A 21,608-nucleotide genomic window follows, 5' to 3' on the forward strand; every position below is an offset into this window, starting at 1 on the left:
TATGGCAGAAATTGGTGACTGTTCTGGCCACGTGCTACAATGAGGGAGTATTAAGCAGTTTTATGACTCTGCCCCATATTACATTGGGTGTCAGCATGCTAGGAAAAGAACCTGTATTGAAAACAAATAAGCAGTGTTTTTTTCAAGTAAATAATAACCTTGTGCATTATTCTGGTTAATGGGATAATCTATGGAACAAAACATTCCCCCAAGCGTGGGTTCATTGTCTAAACAACATAATGGAAAGATAGATGGTTTACAGGTACTGTACAGATCAGACAAAGCATTGGGATCTGTAAGGATTTCAAGCTCACATAGTTTCCGATCCAGATCATGGATGGATTAGTGGATATCAATACAAGCAACACTGGGATGAAGGTGGGTGTGAGTCGACACTCAGATGCATTTACACTTTACTCTCCCCCCCCATACCTCAGTGACTGAATACACAGTCCAGTGTAAAATGGTGCTAAAGGTTTGTGTTTTAATGACTGCTCTGTCCTGAGGTGCTGCATCTCAGCTGAAGAGAAAATTGGTTGGTTAGCTAAAATTCTGTTTTTTGAGTGCTGTGGACTGAACCCTGGTGGAAAGTGTGTGTGTGTGGGGTGGGGGGGGAGAGGGGACATGCAGTGTGTACCTGTGCGGTGAGGAGAGCATTGGCTTGTCTGAGGCAGTTCTCCCACTGTCATATAAGCTGCCATCATTCACAGCCAAAGCTCGTACGTGCAGAGAGAGGTACCAGAGGGCAGCACGGGGCCATGCACATGCCAGCATCACTCAGCAAAGCAGAGGAGAAAATGCAGAATAATAATAATCCTTGCATTTGATATAGCGCTTTTCACGTCGGGAGGACGTCCCAAAGCACTTCACAGAACACACTGTAAAGCGAATTGACTGTATATTTGTGGGTGAACGCGGCAGCCAATTGCACACAGCAATGTCCCACAAACAGTCCTAGATTGAAAATGACCAATTTTATTATTGTTTTTGGTTTTGGAGGGATTATTATTAGGCGTGTGGAGTAAGGAAACTTGCCCAAGGTTTCGCCCTGCCTGGAATTGAACTCAGGTCTCTCGCTTGCAAAGCGAGTGCTCTAACCACCGAGCTACAGGACTCCACAGAAGAACTCAACATGGTTGAAAATGCCACAGGTGAATTATGTGGACAGATACGAACCATGATATTATAGTCATTATGTGGAACTGGATTTGAGTTGCACCATTTGTGTTCTGCATTGACAGGAAGTATGGTCCTTGTTGCGTCAAGCAGGCTTCAGCGTCATTCTGGCTGTTCTGATAAAACCCAGGAGGACTGATAGAAATGTGAATGAGATCATTTTTCTGCAGGATCAAGTCTCATTAAAATAGATGACAGCTCCAGCTCGGAGGTGGTGAGTCAGACCTAGGTCTGAGCTTGCCACACTCTGCATCAGCAAGTACAGATCCATGGCATAGAACTAAGTGAATGCAAAGGCAGGAATACAAGAGGTTTTCAGTCCTTTGGGGGATGTGTAAGACCTTATCAGCTCTCAAAACATGAATGTCTCTCTCCCGTAACATTGACAAACTAAAAAAACAAGGTTGTCCATCTTCTCCTGTTATTGAACAATATCAAACAGAAGGTGAAAAGTACACAGCACTACAAATGTTTTTAAATTTTTATGTTATTTAATAAAGAAATGATCATTTTGATGCCTTGCATTAATAGAAACAATCCCCCAAAGTGTTTCTTTCAAACAATAGAAAGAGCAGCATGCTCTTGAGAAGCATATTTTAGGGACTGTGTTGCTCACATGTAACTTATTTCAACTCAAAGTTGGTCATGTGGTATGAAACTGCTCCCTGTGACTTCTATGGCAGGAAAGGACTGGTAAACAATTATTCGGACCAGTTTGTAAGTCATCGATCAAATCAGATCAAACAACAACAACAATAAATGACACTTGTATAGAGTCTTTCACGTCAGGAAGACATCCCAAGATGCTGGACAGTCAGGGATTTGCACCCGAGCAGGGGGTTGCGATCAGGAAGGGTGGATGGCAGGGAGAGAAGGGGGGTAAAAGGGTGCTCGAAGGTGCAACTTTTAGATTTGCTGAAGGTTGGGGAAAAATTTGGAATTTTCTCTTTTTTTATTCTTCCAATACCGTAGCCTGCTTAAGTGAGAATACAGACCAGAAATTTTCCCTAAATGTCACTTTACACTCAGCTATTAAATGACATTCAAAAAGATAGCATGCACTTCAATGTGCAGGAAAGAAACCGCAACAGAGCAGAGTTCCCAAGAGCTCACATGATACACTCCAGTGACCTACAGGATTCAATGGCTGCCAATCCCGCTGCGTTTTAGATTCTGAGCTGCAAATAAACACCTCGACCTGTGGCTATTTGTTTGTGTTTCAATAAAATTGCAATCTCCTTAACCAATATGTGAATTTGAAAAATATACAATTCATCACTTTCTGACAAGGAAAGTGTCCCATGCTGGGACTTATTATCTCGAGAGAGAGAAAAAAAAGAGAAACGCTTACATGAACATTTACAAAACAATTTGCTGATACCTGCTACAGAAACACAAAGTATTGTAACAGTCTTGAAATAACTTCCAAAGTTTAAAGCATCTGTTGTATCGTCCCCAAAGCAATGTAGCATTTCTGAGTTTACAACAAGCAAATCAGTAGCTACATTTTGAGCAGCTCCATCGGTGTAAACTACTCTATGTTTTTGTACAGCAAACCTTGTTTGGTAAAGTATAGTACAGAAACTGTTTGAAGTGTAACATTTTTACTAGACATTGTATAATGTTACAAAGCGCTGTAGGAAATGACACACCTAAGCCACTATACCTCTTATGTTGTACTTTACCATCTCGAATTCCTGTCACCAATACATTCACTTAGTCAGGTGGCACAAATGGCTCTGAATGCTCTCTCCAGATTCAAATTTGGAAGAACAATTCTCTTAACTACATAAAGTAAAAAAGTGTTGCTTTTGTACCACGCCTGAAATGCCGGATTGCCTGACACCCAAGCAAGAATATCTGCAATCTCCTGCACATAGTCTTCTCACACGAACTGTATGTGAACAAAGCGTTTGTGGGGACTGAGGGATTCATTGCGATGCGCTTTAGCTGCAATCAGGTTTGCAGTGAACAAGAACTCATTGGGTTTGTGAAAGAAACCTGCTTAAGTTTCTAAGAAGCATATGCGGTTTGAGGCCAGAATACTAGATTCATTTAAGACACAGCTTGATGTTGCTGTAGAAAGGCAGCAAGGTTGGTATTCTGAAAGAAAATTGAATGAGCCAAAAGCAACTGCTTTATCCAAACAATTCTTATGATCTATGTGAACGCAGATGCTGGTGGCCACCAAATAACACCAGAGCTTTTGACTATTTTGGACTCAAGTGGTGCATTGTGTCAATCACACGAGCGTAAGGTCTTGGTTGCATTAACAAACCACATTATACAAGTGCATTGAACAGTTAAGCTTCATTCCAGTTGCTTAATTATATGTTTAATTTTCTCTTAAACTAATTGCCCCCTTTTAATTTAAACCAGTGGTAGGACTATGAAATAGATAATGAATGTCCTTATCCCACCTCCAGAGGTAATGGAACAGCAACTGAGCTGAACTATCAGCCTGTCCTATCAGGCAGGCAATTCAGCATATGTATTGCTAACCGGTTTAGAACTTGCCCACAGATCATGACTTGACCCAAAAAGTCACAAATAATGCTTAACACCTGCAAAATCCGGTTGCTGGCTTGCAATACTACCAAGGAAAGTTATTTAGAATTCAGTTACCAGCAGCCTCAGGCTATTTGAGAACTGGTTCTCAAGCACCGTAATCAGTAAACTAGAGGACAGGACAAATATTTTCACGCGTTTCTAAAATGCCTGCCCTAGCATAAATTCCAGCGATTGCTGACTCTGCTGCAGTGGAAATAATTAACATGGGTGTTGCTACAGAAATTTTCAGGCAAGCTTAGACCCCAGAAATAACTTCAACAAAAGCATCACTGTCACATTGCCCTGGTGACTGCTGTCACAAAAGTATCTGCTGAAGAACAAACTTTTCAAATATAATGGTTTTATAAAATTGGAATAATAAATTAGAAGCAGCAAAGATGTCCCACCTCTCCGATCACGTGTCAATGAGCCGACCAAGACACTTCTTCACCTCTACATTAACAGATCAGTAGTCACATCAGATGGAACGTAAATGTGGCTAAAAAAATTAATATCACAACATCACATTTGTTGAGCTCCTGAGCTTCATGGTAATAAACAATAAATAATCCTTGCATTTGATGTGGCATTTTTTTCACATCATTGTGATGTCTCAAAGCGCATGACAGAGTTTACTGTAAATTGTAGTGAATGTATATTTTGTTCTTGTGCATTCAGTATAAAAATAGTTACGGAGCTCTTGTTAAAACCATGTTTTGAAACCAAATTTTATGGGATGGGGTAAGGGAGATATAAACTGCACCTTTTGCCTGAAAAAAAAGCCTCCTGCAAGTCTCTCATTTCTTTCTGGATTTGTTTGAAATGTTGGATGAAGCAGAACGGCAAGACATAATTTTCATCATTGTAACGAGACTGTGGGCAGGCAGGCAGGAGAGCATCTCTTTCCATGTGACTTCATTGCATTGTGCGTTTGTAAACACATGAGAAGTTCCTTCCTGAAGGTTGTGTCCCTTTAAAAGGTAAAGTATGAAAAACTGGAACAAAGCTGATCTTGTTTTATCGTTTGGTTCCCACACCCCAAGCTGTGCATCATGATGTACCTGCGCTACACTTGTTCTTTGAACAAAGGAAACAATTCCCATCAAAAAAATCCAATTTTTCGATTTTAAAATTGGAGCATCTTAAAAAGGCAAACAATTAGGTGAAGTGGAATTAAATTGCACACATCAAAAGTCCCTGGAACCTGAACTGTGCTGAAATGAGCACTACAAGGGAACACTTTTCAGGAGATTCTGAAATGCTGAAGGTTCTACTCATGGGATTTTACTTTGATCCAGCTCTGCATTATTATGAATCTGTAACCCAGTACAATACTCTTAAGCTGCAGTGATATCACTGGGAATGAAGGAGCTTTGCTCTCGGCTATACAAACACTGCTGTGCAAGGATAAGATGGGCTTTACGCTTCCTACTTCAAAAAGTCAACTGTGGTCAGAGAGAAAACGAGCACTCAAGTTTCACGTTGGGAGGATGTCTCAAAGCGCTTCACAGGAATTACTATAAAGTGTAATGACGAGTAATTTTTAGGCGAATGTTAAACAACTATAAAAAAGTTCATTAAAAGTTCCCACTGTAATCAAAGGATGGTCAGAGATCGGAGAACGAGTCCATTCCAATATGAACTGCTGCAGCTGAGGATTGCTATGCTCCTGCAACCACCTCCTCCACGTGGTGTCAGGAGCAGGTCTGATGATTCAACCTGTCAGATCTTGTTTATATTATACACTTGCCTGTGAAATACTGGCAAAATGAATGACTCATCACAAAATGTCCAGTATAAAAGCAGCATTAGTGCCTCAATGATCTGGATTATTAATGTGTTCCACTCAAGAGCGATAGGATTTAGATTTGGATTCACAGTAATAATAATCCTTGCATTTGATATAGTGCCTTATCACGACTCAAAGTGCTTCACATTATACTGCAAAGTGGAGTGACTATGTTTCTTGTGGGCGAAACGTGGCGGCCAATTGTGCAAAGCAACGTTCACAAAGAGTTATGGATTGAGTAACCAATTTCTTTTTGGAGGAATTATTACCCCAGAAAGTGATTATTATTACTACAGTTTTCAATGTAGTGAGTTCTGCAACTCAGTTCAGCCAGATAGTGTAGAGGAAATTAGACAAAGGTTGATTTATAGTAACAACAATAATAATCCTTGCATTTAATACATCACCTTCATGATGAGAGGATGTCTCAAAGCACTTCAGGAGTTTACTATAGTGTAATGTCTGTGCATTCTGTAGGTGATTTTCTTCAATCAGGAAAAGGAAAGCAAATCTAAAACTCAGAAAGGGACAACAGCCAGGTCATATTCAGGTTCCCAGTAGCCACCTCAAGGGCAGTTAGGGCAGAGGCTTGAGAAATAGTAACCCATATAGTAAGGCAATGACATTAAAACTGGATATTCTCTTCATGTCTATTTCTACGACTGCTATGGGCAAATTGGCTGCCCCGTGTGCCTAGAAAATACTGTCACTGCACTGACAACACATCACGACAACTTAATAAGGTGCTATAGCAAATACAAGGAATATTAATGTTATAATGGTGTGTGACACAAGGCCCCTAAAGAAAAAAAAGGAAGGGTTGAAAAGTAAAACAGCACTTTCTCCCCATCGTGTTGAGGCTTATCACATCTTGGAGTCCTGTAGCTCAGTGGTTAAAGTATTTGCTTTGCAAGCGAGAGACTGGGTTCGATTCCCAGCAGGATGAAAAAAAGGTTTCCTTACTCCTCATGCCTGATAGTAATCCCTCCAAAACAAAACAATAATAAGTTGGTCACTTCAATCCACGACTGTTTGTGGGACACTGCTGTGCGCAATTGGCTGCTGCATTTCGCCCACAAATATATTTTACAGTCTATTCTATGAAGCACTTTGAGACATGTAGAAAATATGAAGTGCTATATCAAATGCAATAATTTTGAACTGCAGTTTCTTGGGTGCTTTAAACACTGAGCTACAGGACTCCGCAAGGATTATTATATCATCTTTGAGATGCCTCAAAGCACTTCACAGAGTATATTATAAAGTGAATTGACTGTACACTATGTGAGAGAAAAGTGGCAGCCAATTGCAAACAGCAGCATCCCACAAACAGTGGTGGATTGAGTGACCCAATTTTTTTTAAAAAAAAGGGATTATTACCCCCGGAAAGCGATCTATCAAGGGACTAAACTGTGTTTCTATCTATCTGAACTAGATGTGCAGCGCAGGTGTTTTTCCCATTAAGTTGGAATGTAAGCAGCAGCACACTTCTCCACTGCTTTCAATGTTGACCCAACCCCATCCTCTTACTTCATTTTGATCGATCAAGTTGATTCGCATGGTAAATTTATAAGCTTATTAGAAGATTTGGGGGAAAAGGGAGCCTTATATTTATGGCCCCAGAAAATGCACAATTTGCATTTCAAGAAACATTTGACTGCATTGAGTAAATGCTTTTGAGTTGTAGTTTCTTGAGTATTTTATAAAAACCCAATCTCCGGAATTTCAAATAGGATCAGATCAGTTTCACCGCCGAAATGCTGGTGACGGGAGAAAACAGCCAGGATTACAACAAAAGAGACTTGTTGTAAGACTTGTGGGCGATAGGAAAAAAAACACCACCACCTCCTCCTCCTCCTCCTGTGTTGCACAATGTTCACATCTTTTCACAAACAGCGAGACTTACACCAACCGACCTGCAAGCGATTCAACAACTGAATCCTTAATAATAATAATAATCCTTGCATTTGATATAGCACTTTTCACGTCGGGAGGACGTCCCAAAGCGCTTCACAGAACACATTGTAAAGTGAATTGACTGTATATTTGTGGGCGAACGCGGCAGCCAATTGCGCACAGCAATGTCCCACAAACAATCGTAGATTGAAAATGACCAATTTTATTATGGTTTTTGGGACGGATTATTATTAGGCTCTGTGTGGAGTAAGGAAACTTGCCCAAGGTTTTGCCCTCTGCCTGGAATTGAACTCAGGTCTCTCACTTGCAAAGCGAGTGCTGTAACCACTGAGCTGCAGGAATCCTTGCCACATTTGGAAGAGTTCATCCCAGATCCCCTACTGTCAACCATCTAAGTTCATCTGCTCTGTGCCCCCCTCTCTCTGTGTGGTTTGGAAACAGCTATAAAACACCCTCATTTTATTTTCAAACTCCACAAGCAATGCTCTTCTCTCCCCCCCCCACCCCAACCACCACATACACATAACTCCCCCTCGTTTTAAATAACTGTAAAGTTTGCACGATTTGTCACCAACTAACCCAAACCACCTCCCTCCCCCTCCCTCCCCAACCCCACAAGAGTGCTGAAGGACCAGGCGCTGGTTGCAATCTCCCTCCCAACCTGCATCTGCCCCATTGAAACCAACACACACACTCTCTCACACACACACAGAGAGAGAGAGAGAGCTGTGCACAAAAGAGATCTCTGTACAGGGTTGGGTTTAGCAAAGGGCTGAGCAGTGCCTGGAACACAAAGCCTCCCCTCCCTCCCTCCCTCTCTCCCTCCCTCCCTCCCTCTCTCTCTCCCCCCTCTCTCTCTCCCTCCCTCTCTCCCTCCCTCTCTCTCTCCCCCTCTCTTACCTATCGTGGAAATGTGTGAAGCGTGGAATTCGTTGTCCGTGAATCGACACAGCAGACAAGTCTTTCCCACCCCGGAGTCTCCGATCAGCAGCAGCCTGAACAGCACATCATACTGCTTGGCCATGGCGGGTCCTCACGGGGGGGTTGTGTGTGTGTGTGTGTGTGTGTGTTGGGGGGGGAGAGGCGGCTCCTCTTAACCGCGTAGTTTTAAGCCCCCGATTGCGGCTGCTTTACTCCTCTCTCCAGTCCCATCTCTGCCTCGGGAGGAGGGGGAGTGAGGGAGGGGGAGTGAGGGGGTGTTGACTGAGTTGCTTTTCTCTCTCTCTCTCTCTCTCTTTTTCTCTTCCTTTGTGGCTACTTTGTTTCTCTCTCAGTGGCTACAGTAGTCTTTCGTCGTGTTTCCCGGCGGCTTCTTTCTCGGCTCTGTGTGTGTGGCTGTTGTCTGGAGTCTCCGGCTTTAATGCAGATGGGGATGGAGGGAGGGAGAGAGAGAAAGAGGGAGGGGAGGGAGGGAGAGAGGGAGGGAGAGAGGGAGGGAAAGAAAGAGAGGGAGGAGATGTGGAACGAAAAAAAAATTACGCTCGTTGCATCCGATGGTGGGACAGGATGGGGGGGATGTCAATGGCTCAGTGTCTGCAATGAATGATGCTGTTTTATGGGGCTCCACCTTAAAGCCCTGCAGCTCCAGCCTCCAATCCTCACCCCCCCCCCCCCACACACACACACACACTGTCTATTCGGGAAAACCGATTCTCATCATTAATACTCTTTCCAGCCTTTTACTTTGATTTCTCTCTCGACCATCTGTTGGTGGATTTGATGGCGTGGCCCACAGTTATTTGATGGAGATGTGACTGTAATGTTGCTGTTTTAATTGATTTCCCCCTCCCCACCCCACCCCCAAGTGTGTTTCCTCCTTCATCGCCGCCTTTCTCGTCTTAGGTTCTTTCAGCTCGTCTTGATTTTCGAGTCCGTTCACCCCACCTGCTTTTCCTTTAATTTTCCTCCCGTTCTCCCTGATGCAAATCTGGTACCAATGAACAAAAGCTGAGACTTTTGTCGCTGATCTCGACTCCCAATTGTGCCCCCGTTTTATGATACAAAGCAAAGTCGGATCAGTGGCCAAAGTAATCGCTTTTCTTCGGCTTTCCTTCCAAGGTACGAAACGTACGCACGCGTACATTATGGATATTGAAACGTTTTCTTGGTTCAAGCACCAATGGTGAACCACTGATAACCTGACTTGATGCCAATGGTTCCGTACTCCCAGGACCCCAAGAAGACGAAACCCAACCCGACATCCTCACTTCGCTTGGAAGAAACCGTAGTTTGTGTGAACAAACCTGTCGTGAATCCTATTTTGAACGATTGCAACCCATTTTCTCTGGAATTATTGTCAATAATAATGATAACAATTCAACATAACCTGCGAAAGCTCTGAATCCAAATGTTATTCAGACCAAGTGTTGAATTAATGATACTAAAGATTAGAGCCCCTAGTTTTTTTAAAAATGGAGGGCAGGAGGGTTTAATTTGAAGACCAACAGCTTCTTTTAAATTCAATAATCCAATTAGACAAGTTCGATTTTTTTTTAATTCCAACCATTTGATTGGATATTTCAAACTTCCAGAGCCAGGTGACCAGAGTTTGATAGACTTGTTAGGTTAAATTATTAGACAATTCATCATCTCTCTCCCTCCCCATATATCAGATAGTGATGATGTATTTAAGATGCAGAACCGTAGAAATTTACAGCATGAAAGAAAGCCATTTGGCCCATCGTGTCTGTGCATGTTGGCTGTTTTAACAGCTATCATTTTAATCCCATTTACCTGCCCATTCCCCCCCAAACCCTGCAGTTTAGTCACATGGGAGCAGTGGTGTAGACCGGCATCACCTGAAAGTGCATTGAGAACTGCATTTGCATTACAGTATGAACACAGTGGTGCTCTGGCAGCCATGTTTCCTTTTTCCCCAGGTGGTGTAAATCTGCAACTGCTTGACAGGACCAATTGTTTCCAAGCTGAAGGACTCTGTTTTCAGTGTTGTCTGAAGCCCTCCCTCTCCTGATTTTAAATGTTCTGGATCACAATGCGAAAAATTGCAATGGTGGCAGCTTTGCATTCGGTCTGCATTCCAGAAATCACTGCAACCTGTGCATGTTCCAGCTGGTGAGGTTATTTTTGATGCTGACACAAATGAATTGGATTCTACCCTACAGAGGCAAACAGCAACACCCTTAGGCTGCTTTACAAAGTGGTTCTATTCCTGAAATATCCTGCAAATTTCCTCCAAATTTGCAGAGTGCTTCAGGCTCCAAATCCCAAGTGCTGTTGAGGGTGTCCTGTTTATATTGCTTAAAGGCTTGCAAGGAACAAGCCTTAGTTCCCCAACTGTGGTCACAAAAAAGGATGACAAGCTCCAATTGCAGGTCCACTTATGTTTATGTTGCCATTTGGGGAAGGATTTATGCCACTGTGTCCATTGGATGCCATCTCTCTGGGTGGTGTACACACAGCAGCTGATGATATCAGATACCTTTGCCACTAACACCAGTGATGGAACTATTGTTGGAACTGTGAACTCAAACCAAACAATGTAACTTGTTGTATTTATGATTGGCACAAGTTGTGCCAGGAAATAGCTTATCCCACGGAGCCTCCTTACCCGGCAATATCACATGTTTATCATACATTTCAATTACAGCTGCTTTTTCAACATAAATGTAAATTATAAAAGAGTTTGTTTTAAAAAGAGACCTATTGAATCAGTGAGAAAATAATATCCAGTGTCAGTTCTGCCTAATAGTTTAATATTGTCCTGTGTAACTATTTTCTGTAATAATATTCTATCCAATGTTAATTGGTAATCTGATTCTATTCAGTACATGAGTTACCTGACACCCTGATGCTGTTATTTTTCCCTGGAGTCTAACCGGACCTCATGACCCTGCTGAGATCTGTTCCTTGTCTGTAGGAAACCTGATAAAGGAAAACCGAAAGAAAAAATAACTGTTTCTTGCACAATACAAAGAAATGTTACCTGTCCTACTGCTTTCTCTTGAGTATGTCACAATCTAAAATAGGGCTTCTGTTCAGCTGTTTTTGCAACATTGATTTCTCTTTATGTTTTTTTTAAAGCAATACTACTAACAATAGTTCTTGCACTTGACATCAAGATGATGTGTTAAAGCAATTCAGAGGATTTCCTGTAAAGTGTAGTGACTTATTATTGTATTATTAAGTTGGGAAGGAAAGGTTTTTAAATTTGTTGCACAAGAAATTTTCTGAGTTTTTTCCCTCTTATTACCATCCTGGTGCATTCCAGTCCATGATATCCACGAGAACATTCACAACATTTGCAACCTGCCAGATACTGGTTACACCTCAATGATGTTCAGCCAAATTACTCTTCAATGCACTCTGCCCATGATATAGATGGATCAGGCACTAAGAGCCCTTTTAACATGCCTCCTCTCCTAAAGGTTTTGACTTTTTTTACCCTTTTTACTGGGGTACAGTTCTTCAGACACCCACAGGATCTTGCCCAAGTGGTTATTTACGCATGAGTGTTGTTGACTGTTGTGGAGTTTAAGCTGTTTTATTAGTTTTGTGAATAATGACGCAGTTCACTGATGCGTTACGCATTGAGGTCACAGGAACACATTCGGCATTCTTGGTGCAACGTAATTCAATATCACCTGTTTTGAATGCTGCACATTGTCAAAACAAAGAAATAGACAGTGAGACACACTTTGCTAAAACTAATACAGTAATAATAATACTAATCATTGCATTTGGTATAGCACCTTTCATGGCGGGAGGACTTCCCAAAGCACTTCACATGAATTTACTGGGAAGTAGAGTGACTGTATTCGTGGGTGAACCAAAACAGAAAGAGACTTACTGCATAAACAGCTAATCATTTTATAAGGAAACGGTTGCAAATCATCAACTGCTCCAAAGGAGCTCAACAAGCACATTCATAAAACAATCAAAACTTAAATAAAATGTTATTGTGCTCAGTCTGAAGTATTGGATCCTTGTCAGAGACATTTTAGTTTCGACTTCCTGTGAAATTCCTTTTCCGATATAGAGTATGAACTGCACTCATGCACAACTATCACATACAATACTAATCTTGAACTGTTGATATTTTTTCTCAGTCACTGCTGAGTAACCCGAACATGTCATTGTGCCTCAATGATAACAATAAAAGCAAATTGGATACAGATTTTTTTTACAAAAGGATGACTCAATACAGTGGAAAGATGGTAAAATAAAATGCCTGAAACCAGAAACATATTATAGTTTTCATTGTTGTATTGTCAAAACGCTCTCTCATAATAATAATAATCCTTGTATTCTTCCACATCAGGAGGATGTCTCAAACTGCTTCAAGTAATTTTCTGTAAAGTGTAGTGACTGTGCATTTTGTAGGCAAATGTGACAGCCAATTTATGCATAGCAATGTCCTACAAACAGCCATGAAGTGAATTACCATGAACAACTATGAAGTAAATGATAATATTCCAAAGAAGGAAATATTGAACACCACTGCACAAATACAAATGCATTCAAATGAATACAGTCGTGACTATGTTAACCAGTTTTGAATACTATGAGTATCATATATCAGCATTAAGTACCCGTCATTCTAACCAGATTAGAGGAACGTTATCACACCAGTGAACAAGATAAATGGCAGCAGAAAGTGATTTTAGAAATATTATGCTAAATTGGATCATTTAATTTGGACAGAGAGTTAGGATAGTATTCAGAGGAGGAAAAACAATAGTATGATTGAGAGGAATGAGTAGTCAGGGAAATCCAAACTTCAGGTTTGTCTTTGGAAACAAACTGTTCTCTGAAATTTAAGGCTCTGCCAGTGAGCCAGGGAACAGTCTTTTATTAGGACATGTGTCGCTGTGGTGCATACTCAATTCACAATTCAAATTTTATTAGAAGTTGACTATGCTTTTTAACTGTGATTAAGACTCGAATTGAGCAGTTTCACCAGCTTCGGGGAGCATGGCAAGTGCTATTTGGACTTTTCCACAAAGCAAGTAGCGTCTTTTGAGTGAAATGTTAACCTGAGGTCCCATTTTTCTCTTCGGGTGTGCATTAAAGATCACATGGCACTATTTAAAGAGAGAAGGATGATTTTCTTGGTGTCTGTCCTGACCAATAATCTCTCAGATAAAATTGATCATTCACTTAATGACTGTTTGTGGAATATTGTTGTGTGCAAATTGGCTGCCCCGTTTGCCCACACAACACACAGTCATTACACGTTAAAATAAATTTGTGAAGTGCTTTGCAAAATCCTCCTGATTTGAAAGGTGATACAGCATATCAAATGTGAGGATTATAATAATATCATCAATAATAAAGACAAGGTCACAGTGTTTGGAAACTTCAGTATTATTATGCCCAACATTATGCAATCTACTTAATTTTGATGATCAGACATACTTGAGATCTGCATCTCCCTGCGATAACTCAGTGACATAACACATCTGATGCTCTGATATGTCTTGCCAGAGCATAAATGTAGCTCTGAAATAATAATAATCCTAATCCTTGCATTTGATATAGCGCTTTATCACACCTTCGAGACATTTCAAAGCACTTCACAGAATATATTGTAAAATGAATTCACTAGATGTGTTGTGGGTGAAACACGGCAGTCAATTGCGCACAGCAGTATCCCACAAACAGCCGTGGATTGAGTGAACACATTTTTTTTGAAGGGATTATTACCGCTGGAAAAGCGATCCACCAATCGATAATTGTGTTCTTACTTATTGATAGGTAAACAGAGGCGTGTGTAGTAAGAAAACTTGACCAATGTTTCGCCCTGTCCGGGAACCAAACCTGGGTCCTCTCGCTTGCGAGGCGAGAGCTACAGGACACCACATGTAACAAATGTAACAAATAAATCAGCTGAATCCTTGGAGGTACCTTAAAGTTTCAGAAGTTTCTGCTTAATAATATTGTGCTCAATATCAAAAAAAGTGTCATTGAATGTAAGAGAAACAAAGCAAGAAATAACTAGAAGCAGCAGCCTGGGGAATCACTGGTGCACCATATAATCCATGAAATTATTCGAATTGCATATAAAGAGAATATTTTTATTAGGAACAACAGTCAGCGACACAAACCATGTTATTTTCACTTAGACCCATGAGTTATAGAATGTGTTAAAGCAGCAACTGCAGCATATTGGGTTTGGAAAATTATTGAAATACTTTAAATACAAAATCCATTCTCAGGTCTTTCAGTCAGCACAGACATCTATCAGAATTCCCACAAGTTATTTGTTGGAAGGTATTAACTTCCCTTCCGTTTTGAGGCATGTTGTAAAAATAAGAAGTGAATGAGAAGCCAGATGGATTTCAATCAAATTGTGATAGGATTGGATTAGGATTAAAGGCTGGAACAGCGCCACTTGCTGGGAATGGAGACACATTCAGTGCTGCATTTAAATTAATTGTCTGTACTTTTAGTTACTCTTAACTCCCACTTCATCTGCACTACAGTACTTTTCTGCTGTTTCACTCTGCGCTGGATTCAAACCAAGGACAAAAACTCAAATTGATTCCCATGAAGGTACTGTGATCACAAATTCAGACTGATGAAATCTTTCCCCGAAACAGTCGTGATAAGCAATTACTGTAGCTCATTGTGAAAGCACCATATTAAACATCAACACAATATTTCATAATTACCAGAATGATGTCAGTCCCTTTCCTAGGTCTGTGCTTGCCTTAGGCTGGACATGTGCTAAGGAATCAAAATAACAACAACAATAACAACAAATTACACTTGTATAGCGCCCTTCACATCCGAAAGACTTCCCAGGGCATTGGACAATCTGGTGTTTTGGACCCGACCTGGGAGTTGGGGTCAGAAGGGGAAGGAGGGCAGGTGAGAGGAGGTGAGGCGGAGGGATTGCAGACTAGAGTTCCAGAGTGTGGGGGCAGAGATGCTGAATGCCTGAACGGCAATGGTGGTGCAGGAAGTGCGGGGGTCCTGAAGCAGACTGGTGTCTATAAGGCTCAGTTTCCTCAGCAAAGTGTTTCTCTGAAACCTGCTTCACCCAATACTGAGGTCTGGTCAGTTATTACTGCCACTAGAGTTAATAAAGCATCATGAAAGTGATATTTCTGCTCTACACTCACACACAACACATAGACAGGGTAACCTTGTATGGTAACTTACCTGAGTCAAAACACATTTTAATCATGTACAGATTACGATTGAGGCTGTATTTGTTAAATTCCAGGCTCCCACTTACAAGAGGACATTAGACAAGGATCAGAGAGGAGCTACAAAGACGATTCAGGGTCTCAGGAGCTGAACTTCTTTTCAATTGAGAAATGAGGATAAAAGAGAAGTCATGGTCCAGGTGTTTAAAATGCAGAGAAACATGGATAATATAGATCAAAGCACTCTATTTAACTGTGTGTACAGAACCAATTGAACAGAAGTACAAAATTAAGAAAGCCTCAGGCAATATTAGAGATCAAATAAAATCACTCACCTCAAGAAAAGTGAATATGATGCCCAGAAAAAAANTTATTAATGCTGTGTAGATTAACTACTTTTTTTAATAAAGAACTGAATAACAATCTGTTTGGGAATGGAATTGAAGACCATTAGGGTAAGAATAGAGAAAAGATATAAAACCCTCTGGAACTGAATGCTTTGTTCCCATACTCTTTAGAACTGTTAAAATGTCACCCATAGAAACTGGAAAGCTAGAGGTGAATAATGGAGGTTTTGATGATAGCATTCACCTTACTCTTATTTCCCTTCCGAAGCCTTGCTCCCATGACTTTGTCATTCCTACTGTATACATAGCTGGTAGGAGAGTGAAAAATTAAGAAAGAGCAAGCACAAAGGAGTTCACTTGGAAAGAGAGGAACAAGAACACATTATTTTTAACATAGAAAAGATGGATTTTTGCAGCATGCTGTTCATTCACACATTGCATTTGCTCAACATTTAAAAAAAACACAGCACGTTAAATTGCCAGTGATTTTAGCAATTTTAGTAAGAGTTGGCTTTAATATAAGCTCCCTGATGATCTAAACTGAAATGTTTGATGCTGACATTGTCTTGTCACAGCTAAATGGATTATGCTACAGTTTTGAAAATATTAACCTAAAATAACTAAATCCTTCCTTCACGTAAGGCTCACTTCAGTTACACACAATCCTTCAGACTTCAATAAATTATGAACAGTGTAACAGGCAGAATGGCCTCATCTCATTTCACACTTTCTAATGTTCAATTGAAATTTGACGTCAGTGAATTTTTGACTGACACGTTTAAATGAAAAAAGTGAGGGTTTTATTTTTTTCTGAGAAAGAAGACCGAATAAAAAGAATTAAATTGTTTCTGAACGAGCAAATGAAAGCTCAGCCAGGTTTAAAATGAAAAGTTATTGAAAAAAAGCTTTGTTCTGCAACATTGTGCCACAATTGCTTTACTGCACAGTACTCCAGCATCAGCACTTAATGGTTTATTGGAGTTCAAACAATTGTATTTCATTATCTACAGAAATGATTCATTTCTCATTGTCAAAAGCTTCAAAATTCAATATAAAAGCTGGATGCATTATCTAAGTGAACTGGTGCAGACACATTGTGAGGTCAGGTGCTTCATTGGCTGGAAGGAACAGACAGGTTTTGCTGTTTTGCAATAAACCATGTTGTATTTCCAGGCTTGTGTACAGAAAGATGTGCCTTGTTAAAACGCAGAGATACCACCACATCATGCCACATAGCGGTGTAATGTCAGTTTCTCTGGCACAATCGGAACCCAGACTGAGCTTGGCTGTGTGGGAAAGTCACTGAACAATGATGTGCAACTTTCCTATACACAGAGAGAGCAATTGAAGGGCAAATGGACTGACACCAAACCAAATGGACTCCTCTGAGTCTCCAGCTTAAGAATGCAACAGTAATAAGCCTGTAAGTAGGTTGCCTTGTCTGCATCTCAGTAGTAAAATGGTATGTGACCGAGATGAACGTGAAGAAAAGGAGAATAAATAAGGAAATAGTTGTTAGGAAAAAGAGAATGAGCTTTTATTCAATTTATAATGATTTGGAGAGGTCAAACTTAATTTATATTTTAATTTCTAAATTAATAATTTGATAATTGTCTTATAAAATCAGTGGAATTAATTTTGGAGATGAAATATTTAATATGGAAGCTTTGCTCCCAGTCCTCCCGACTGCCTTTGATATTCTCTCAATGCCTGGAGTTACAGGACAGTAAACTCTTTGCAATATAAGGAAATGAAAATATTGCAAATACAAGTCAATTTTAATTGCTTTGAAGACTGTGAAATGTTCCAGCAGAATGGTTTATTTATATTTATATGTCCAATATCTGTAAAGTATAGCAAATTTGGTTGTCCACAGCAGCATTAAAAATAATATGATGCAATTATTTTCTGACAGTGGGCCAAAATGCTGTTGATTTTAGACCAGTTTGATGACAGTGATTCCTTTCTGCTGCCCTGCTGCGTAAAATGAACCCGACAACTTTGCACAGTGAGGCGAGAGAGAGAGAGAGAGAGACGAAGAGGCTACATCATTGACTTTCAAGCAGAATTAAACCTTCAAGAATAATGAACATAAAACTGACACTTTCCAAAGATAATTCAAAGATAATTAACAACTGAAACAGATTGTCGGGAAAGATTGTCGAGGCCAGCATGATGGACTCGTGTAAAATAAAACATCTTGATGCTGTGATGGGGAGATGGTCATGTGGGTATTCTGGAAGGATGATATCAAGTGAGCTGAAGGCCTCCCTCTGAACCGATATTGTGGTCTTGTGAAAACAAAATCTAGCTGTGTCTAAAAATAACTAAAAATGAGAAATATGACGGCATTGTGGGAGAGGTCCGTGCACTGTTTTTCAGTGTAAATGATTTTCATTGAAACATCATTTAAATGACAAAAATGTCGAAATCGGCTAAGCTTGAAGCTGAATTAAATGTTACTCCAGCACTGGTTTAGATAGGGATTCACTGGGTGGGGAACAGTGGACATGAAATTATCAATTTTAAGTAGTTAACCACCACTGCACTGCAGACAATCTTGTGTGCCAGAATTTTCAAATTTAACTTGAATCATTCTCATTGTAATGCAGTATCTAAGAGCCAATTACGGTATGGTGGTTTATTAAATTGAGGTGTAGAAATATCTAAATGTCCCATGCCTTGACATGAAAAAAGCCTAAAATAAATCAGAAACCATTTTGGATGTTAAATAACTTGAAATCAGAGATAGTGCCATAAACTGAGAGCCTTACGGGAGGTTACTTCTTTTGTACTTCCCAGTGAAAAATGTAAGCAGTTTTCTATTTTTTTGATACATTCTTCACAAATACTGCACTTGAATACTGTGGCAGATTATGCCAAACAATATACAGATTCCACTTCACGAGTCAGCATTTGAAATTGTGCATCATTGAACCTCTGCACGGACTCAATAAAATGGCCAGCCACCCACCCACCTAATTTTTAATTTCCTGAGCTCTATCTCTCTCTCTGTTGTGTATGAGTACACAAGGAATGACTCACTCTCAGCAGATCAGCCTCTTACTTTGAAACACGCATTTTCTGTTCTCCCCAAATGCTTTCACGGTGAATGCAGACATGTTTCATGTGAAATTAAAATGATATGGTGACATGAGAACCAACTTTAAAATGTTTAAATTTCAGACAGCTTCTGATTTACAGGAATGACAGTACCACGTGTGAGTTCATATACAATCAATCAGTACAATATTTTTCTGAGCTGCTCAGTCATTTCTGATGATGAGCAATTTGTTTGACTTTGTCTTGAACTTTCCACTTATTTAGAGCATCGACTCACTTTATAAAATCATGCCGCACCATGTAAAAACAGTTTTCATTTTGTATAGCTTTGTCGATTGTCAGTAAGTTTTAAAAACCTGTACAATTAATTGGTAGGACAAGTGTAATTGTTAATGTTATGAGTGACATTTAACAAGTCTGTACTTTCTCAACACAGCACATTCCACTGAATATTTATATATTTAGTGGAATAGTTCTATTGTAAGCTTGATTACATTTTGTAAAACTTAAAATAATCCCTTTGTATTTGATATGTAACACAATACAATTTATATAGTGCCTTTAACTAACAACAACAATTTGCATTTATACAGCGCACCTCATGCAGGGCAGCACCCCAAAGTGCTTGATAGTGGAGGAGCATGATGCTGTCCTGTGGTAGGGAAGATATCTCAAAGAGTTTCACTTGAAGCAGAGAGGACTTCATAAAAGGGAATAGAAGGGGAAAGGAGGAAGAAAGGAAAGGGTAGAGATTCATGTGGAGTATGAACACCTACACTCAGTGGTTGGGATTTGTGGCCTTTTTCTGTGCTCTATGATCTTTGCAAAGCTTTGTTTGCTTTAAACAGCTGGCTTCTACTACTAACAATCTGCATACAAAAACCCACAACCGAATGAAAATAGAAGTCAGCTTGGCTCAGTTGGTTATACTCTTGAATGTTAAAGAACTCATGACACTGTTCAAAAAAGAGAATGGATTTCATTCCAGCCTATAATCCTCCAATTTCTAGGTCATTCTCCTCATGGCTCTGTGTGGGACATTGCTGTGTGCAAATTGGCTGCTGTGTTTGTCTACAAGACATACATAACCACTCTGTAAGTGTTTTTTTAATGTGATAGGGTGCTATGTCAAACTCAAGTACAGTATTATTATGATAATATTATATTAATATATTATCAAAAATGCCTTGCACTGCCTGTTTTGAACAGCAGCTTCTTTGCTGCCCACAGGCAGTCTGAGCCGGTTCCCCAGCCAATGACATGCCATAAGTTATCACTCTGGTTGACTCGAATACAAGATGGAAGGAGGTAGTAACAAAATGTTTAATTAATAATATGAAACACATTAGAGTACCTTCGTGAAGAATGAGTAAAAACTGCATTTATATTTTTAGAAGTGTTCAGCTCATTAAAGAAAAATCAATAGAAAGAGCTGAAATTAATCACAATCCTTTCAGTTGTCACCTTGGCTCAGGTGGTAGCATTTGTTTCAATCCCAACTTTCTTTGGGACTTTGAGTTCATTGTCTATGATTGTTACAAAGTAAACTCATCTTTGTGTCTGCCACTTGAAACTAATATACTTCTGCCATCTAGTGACGAAACTGAATAGACAAAGAAATGAAACCTCAGAGTGAAATAGTAAAGTAGAAAAATAGTGAAATGAGAGGTTGAGACGCCAACAGGCTACTCTCAGTATTGAACCCTCAGTAGTTTTCTGTGACATTGTTGCCCAATAGAGCACTGTCAGTTGCTTGGGACCGGAAGGTTCTTGATTCAAATTCCCAAAACCCCATCCGTGCCTTTACATTCTTCAGGTGGGGGAAAAGTTGCTTAAAAATAAATATGTTCCTGGGGAACAGTGTGCATTCAAGAGAACCTTCCCATCAGGGAGTGGGAAATAGAAAGCTATGGGAAGGAATAAAGGAATGGTTGGAGACTCGTGTAGAATATAAACACCAGCACGGACCAGTTAGACTGAGTGGCCTGTTTCCAATCTGCACATTCTTTGTAACCTTAATAAATTTTTAGGGGTGGATACAATGACATCCATGATGTGTATCCAGGCTTGTTTTAATGGAATTCTGAGCTTGTTGTTCCCCTAGTGTTAAGCCAATATTCTTCCCAGTATCATAGCCAAGAGTCCTCCCGTAGCCAAATGCATTAAAACAGATTAATTGGCCATTCATCTCACTGTTTCTGGAATGTTGTTGGCTCTAACATGGGACATCCGTTTAACTTCTCATGCGAAGGACGGCACCTCTGACAATGCAACACATCCCCAGCGCTGCATTGGAGTATCAGCGTAGACAACAAGAAGATTACATTTGTATAGCGCCTTTCATGTCGGGAGGATGTCCCAAGGCGCTGGACAGTGTACAGCATTTCAGACCCGAGTAGGGTCAGGGGGAAAAGGTAGGGGAGGGGAAGGGGATTGGCCGATGGCATGGTTGAAGAGGAGGGTCTTGAGGCGAAACTTGAAGGAGGCTAACGAGGGAGCGAGATGGGAGTGACTGGGGAATGGAATTCCAGAGGTTGGGGGCAGAGCGGCTGAAGGCTCTCCCGCCAATGGTGGGGGGCGGGTGGGGCGGGGGACGTGGAGCAGGTTGGAAGCCGGCTGAGCGGAGGTAGGGAGCGGGCGGGGATGACCTGGGGG

At 40.4% G+C, this 21,608-nt stretch overlaps 1 protein-coding gene across 2 annotated transcripts in view; it reads right to left on the minus strand.

The window, feature by feature from the left end:
• The window catches only part of rab15 (RAB15, member RAS oncogene family), a 46,051-nt gene extending 37,441 nt beyond the window's left edge, over positions 1–8,610 (minus strand). For both annotated transcript variants that reach the window (XM_042338348.1, XM_007888111.2), the window contains exon 1: positions 8,333–8,610. In XM_042338348.1, the coding sequence (XP_042194282.1) occupies positions 8,333–8,456 (124 nt within the window). In that variant the 5' untranslated portion in view covers positions 8,457–8,610. The remainder of the gene's footprint in view (positions 1–8,332) is intronic.
• Between the last annotated feature and the right edge of the window lie 12,998 nt (positions 8,611–21,608).

Source organism: Callorhinchus milii, unplaced genomic scaffold, assembly GCF_018977255.1.
Source record: "Callorhinchus milii isolate IMCB2004 unplaced genomic scaffold, IMCB_Cmil_1.0 Scaffold9, whole genome shotgun sequence".
NCBI classification, from domain to species: domain Eukaryota; kingdom Metazoa; phylum Chordata; class Chondrichthyes; order Chimaeriformes; family Callorhinchidae; genus Callorhinchus; species Callorhinchus milii.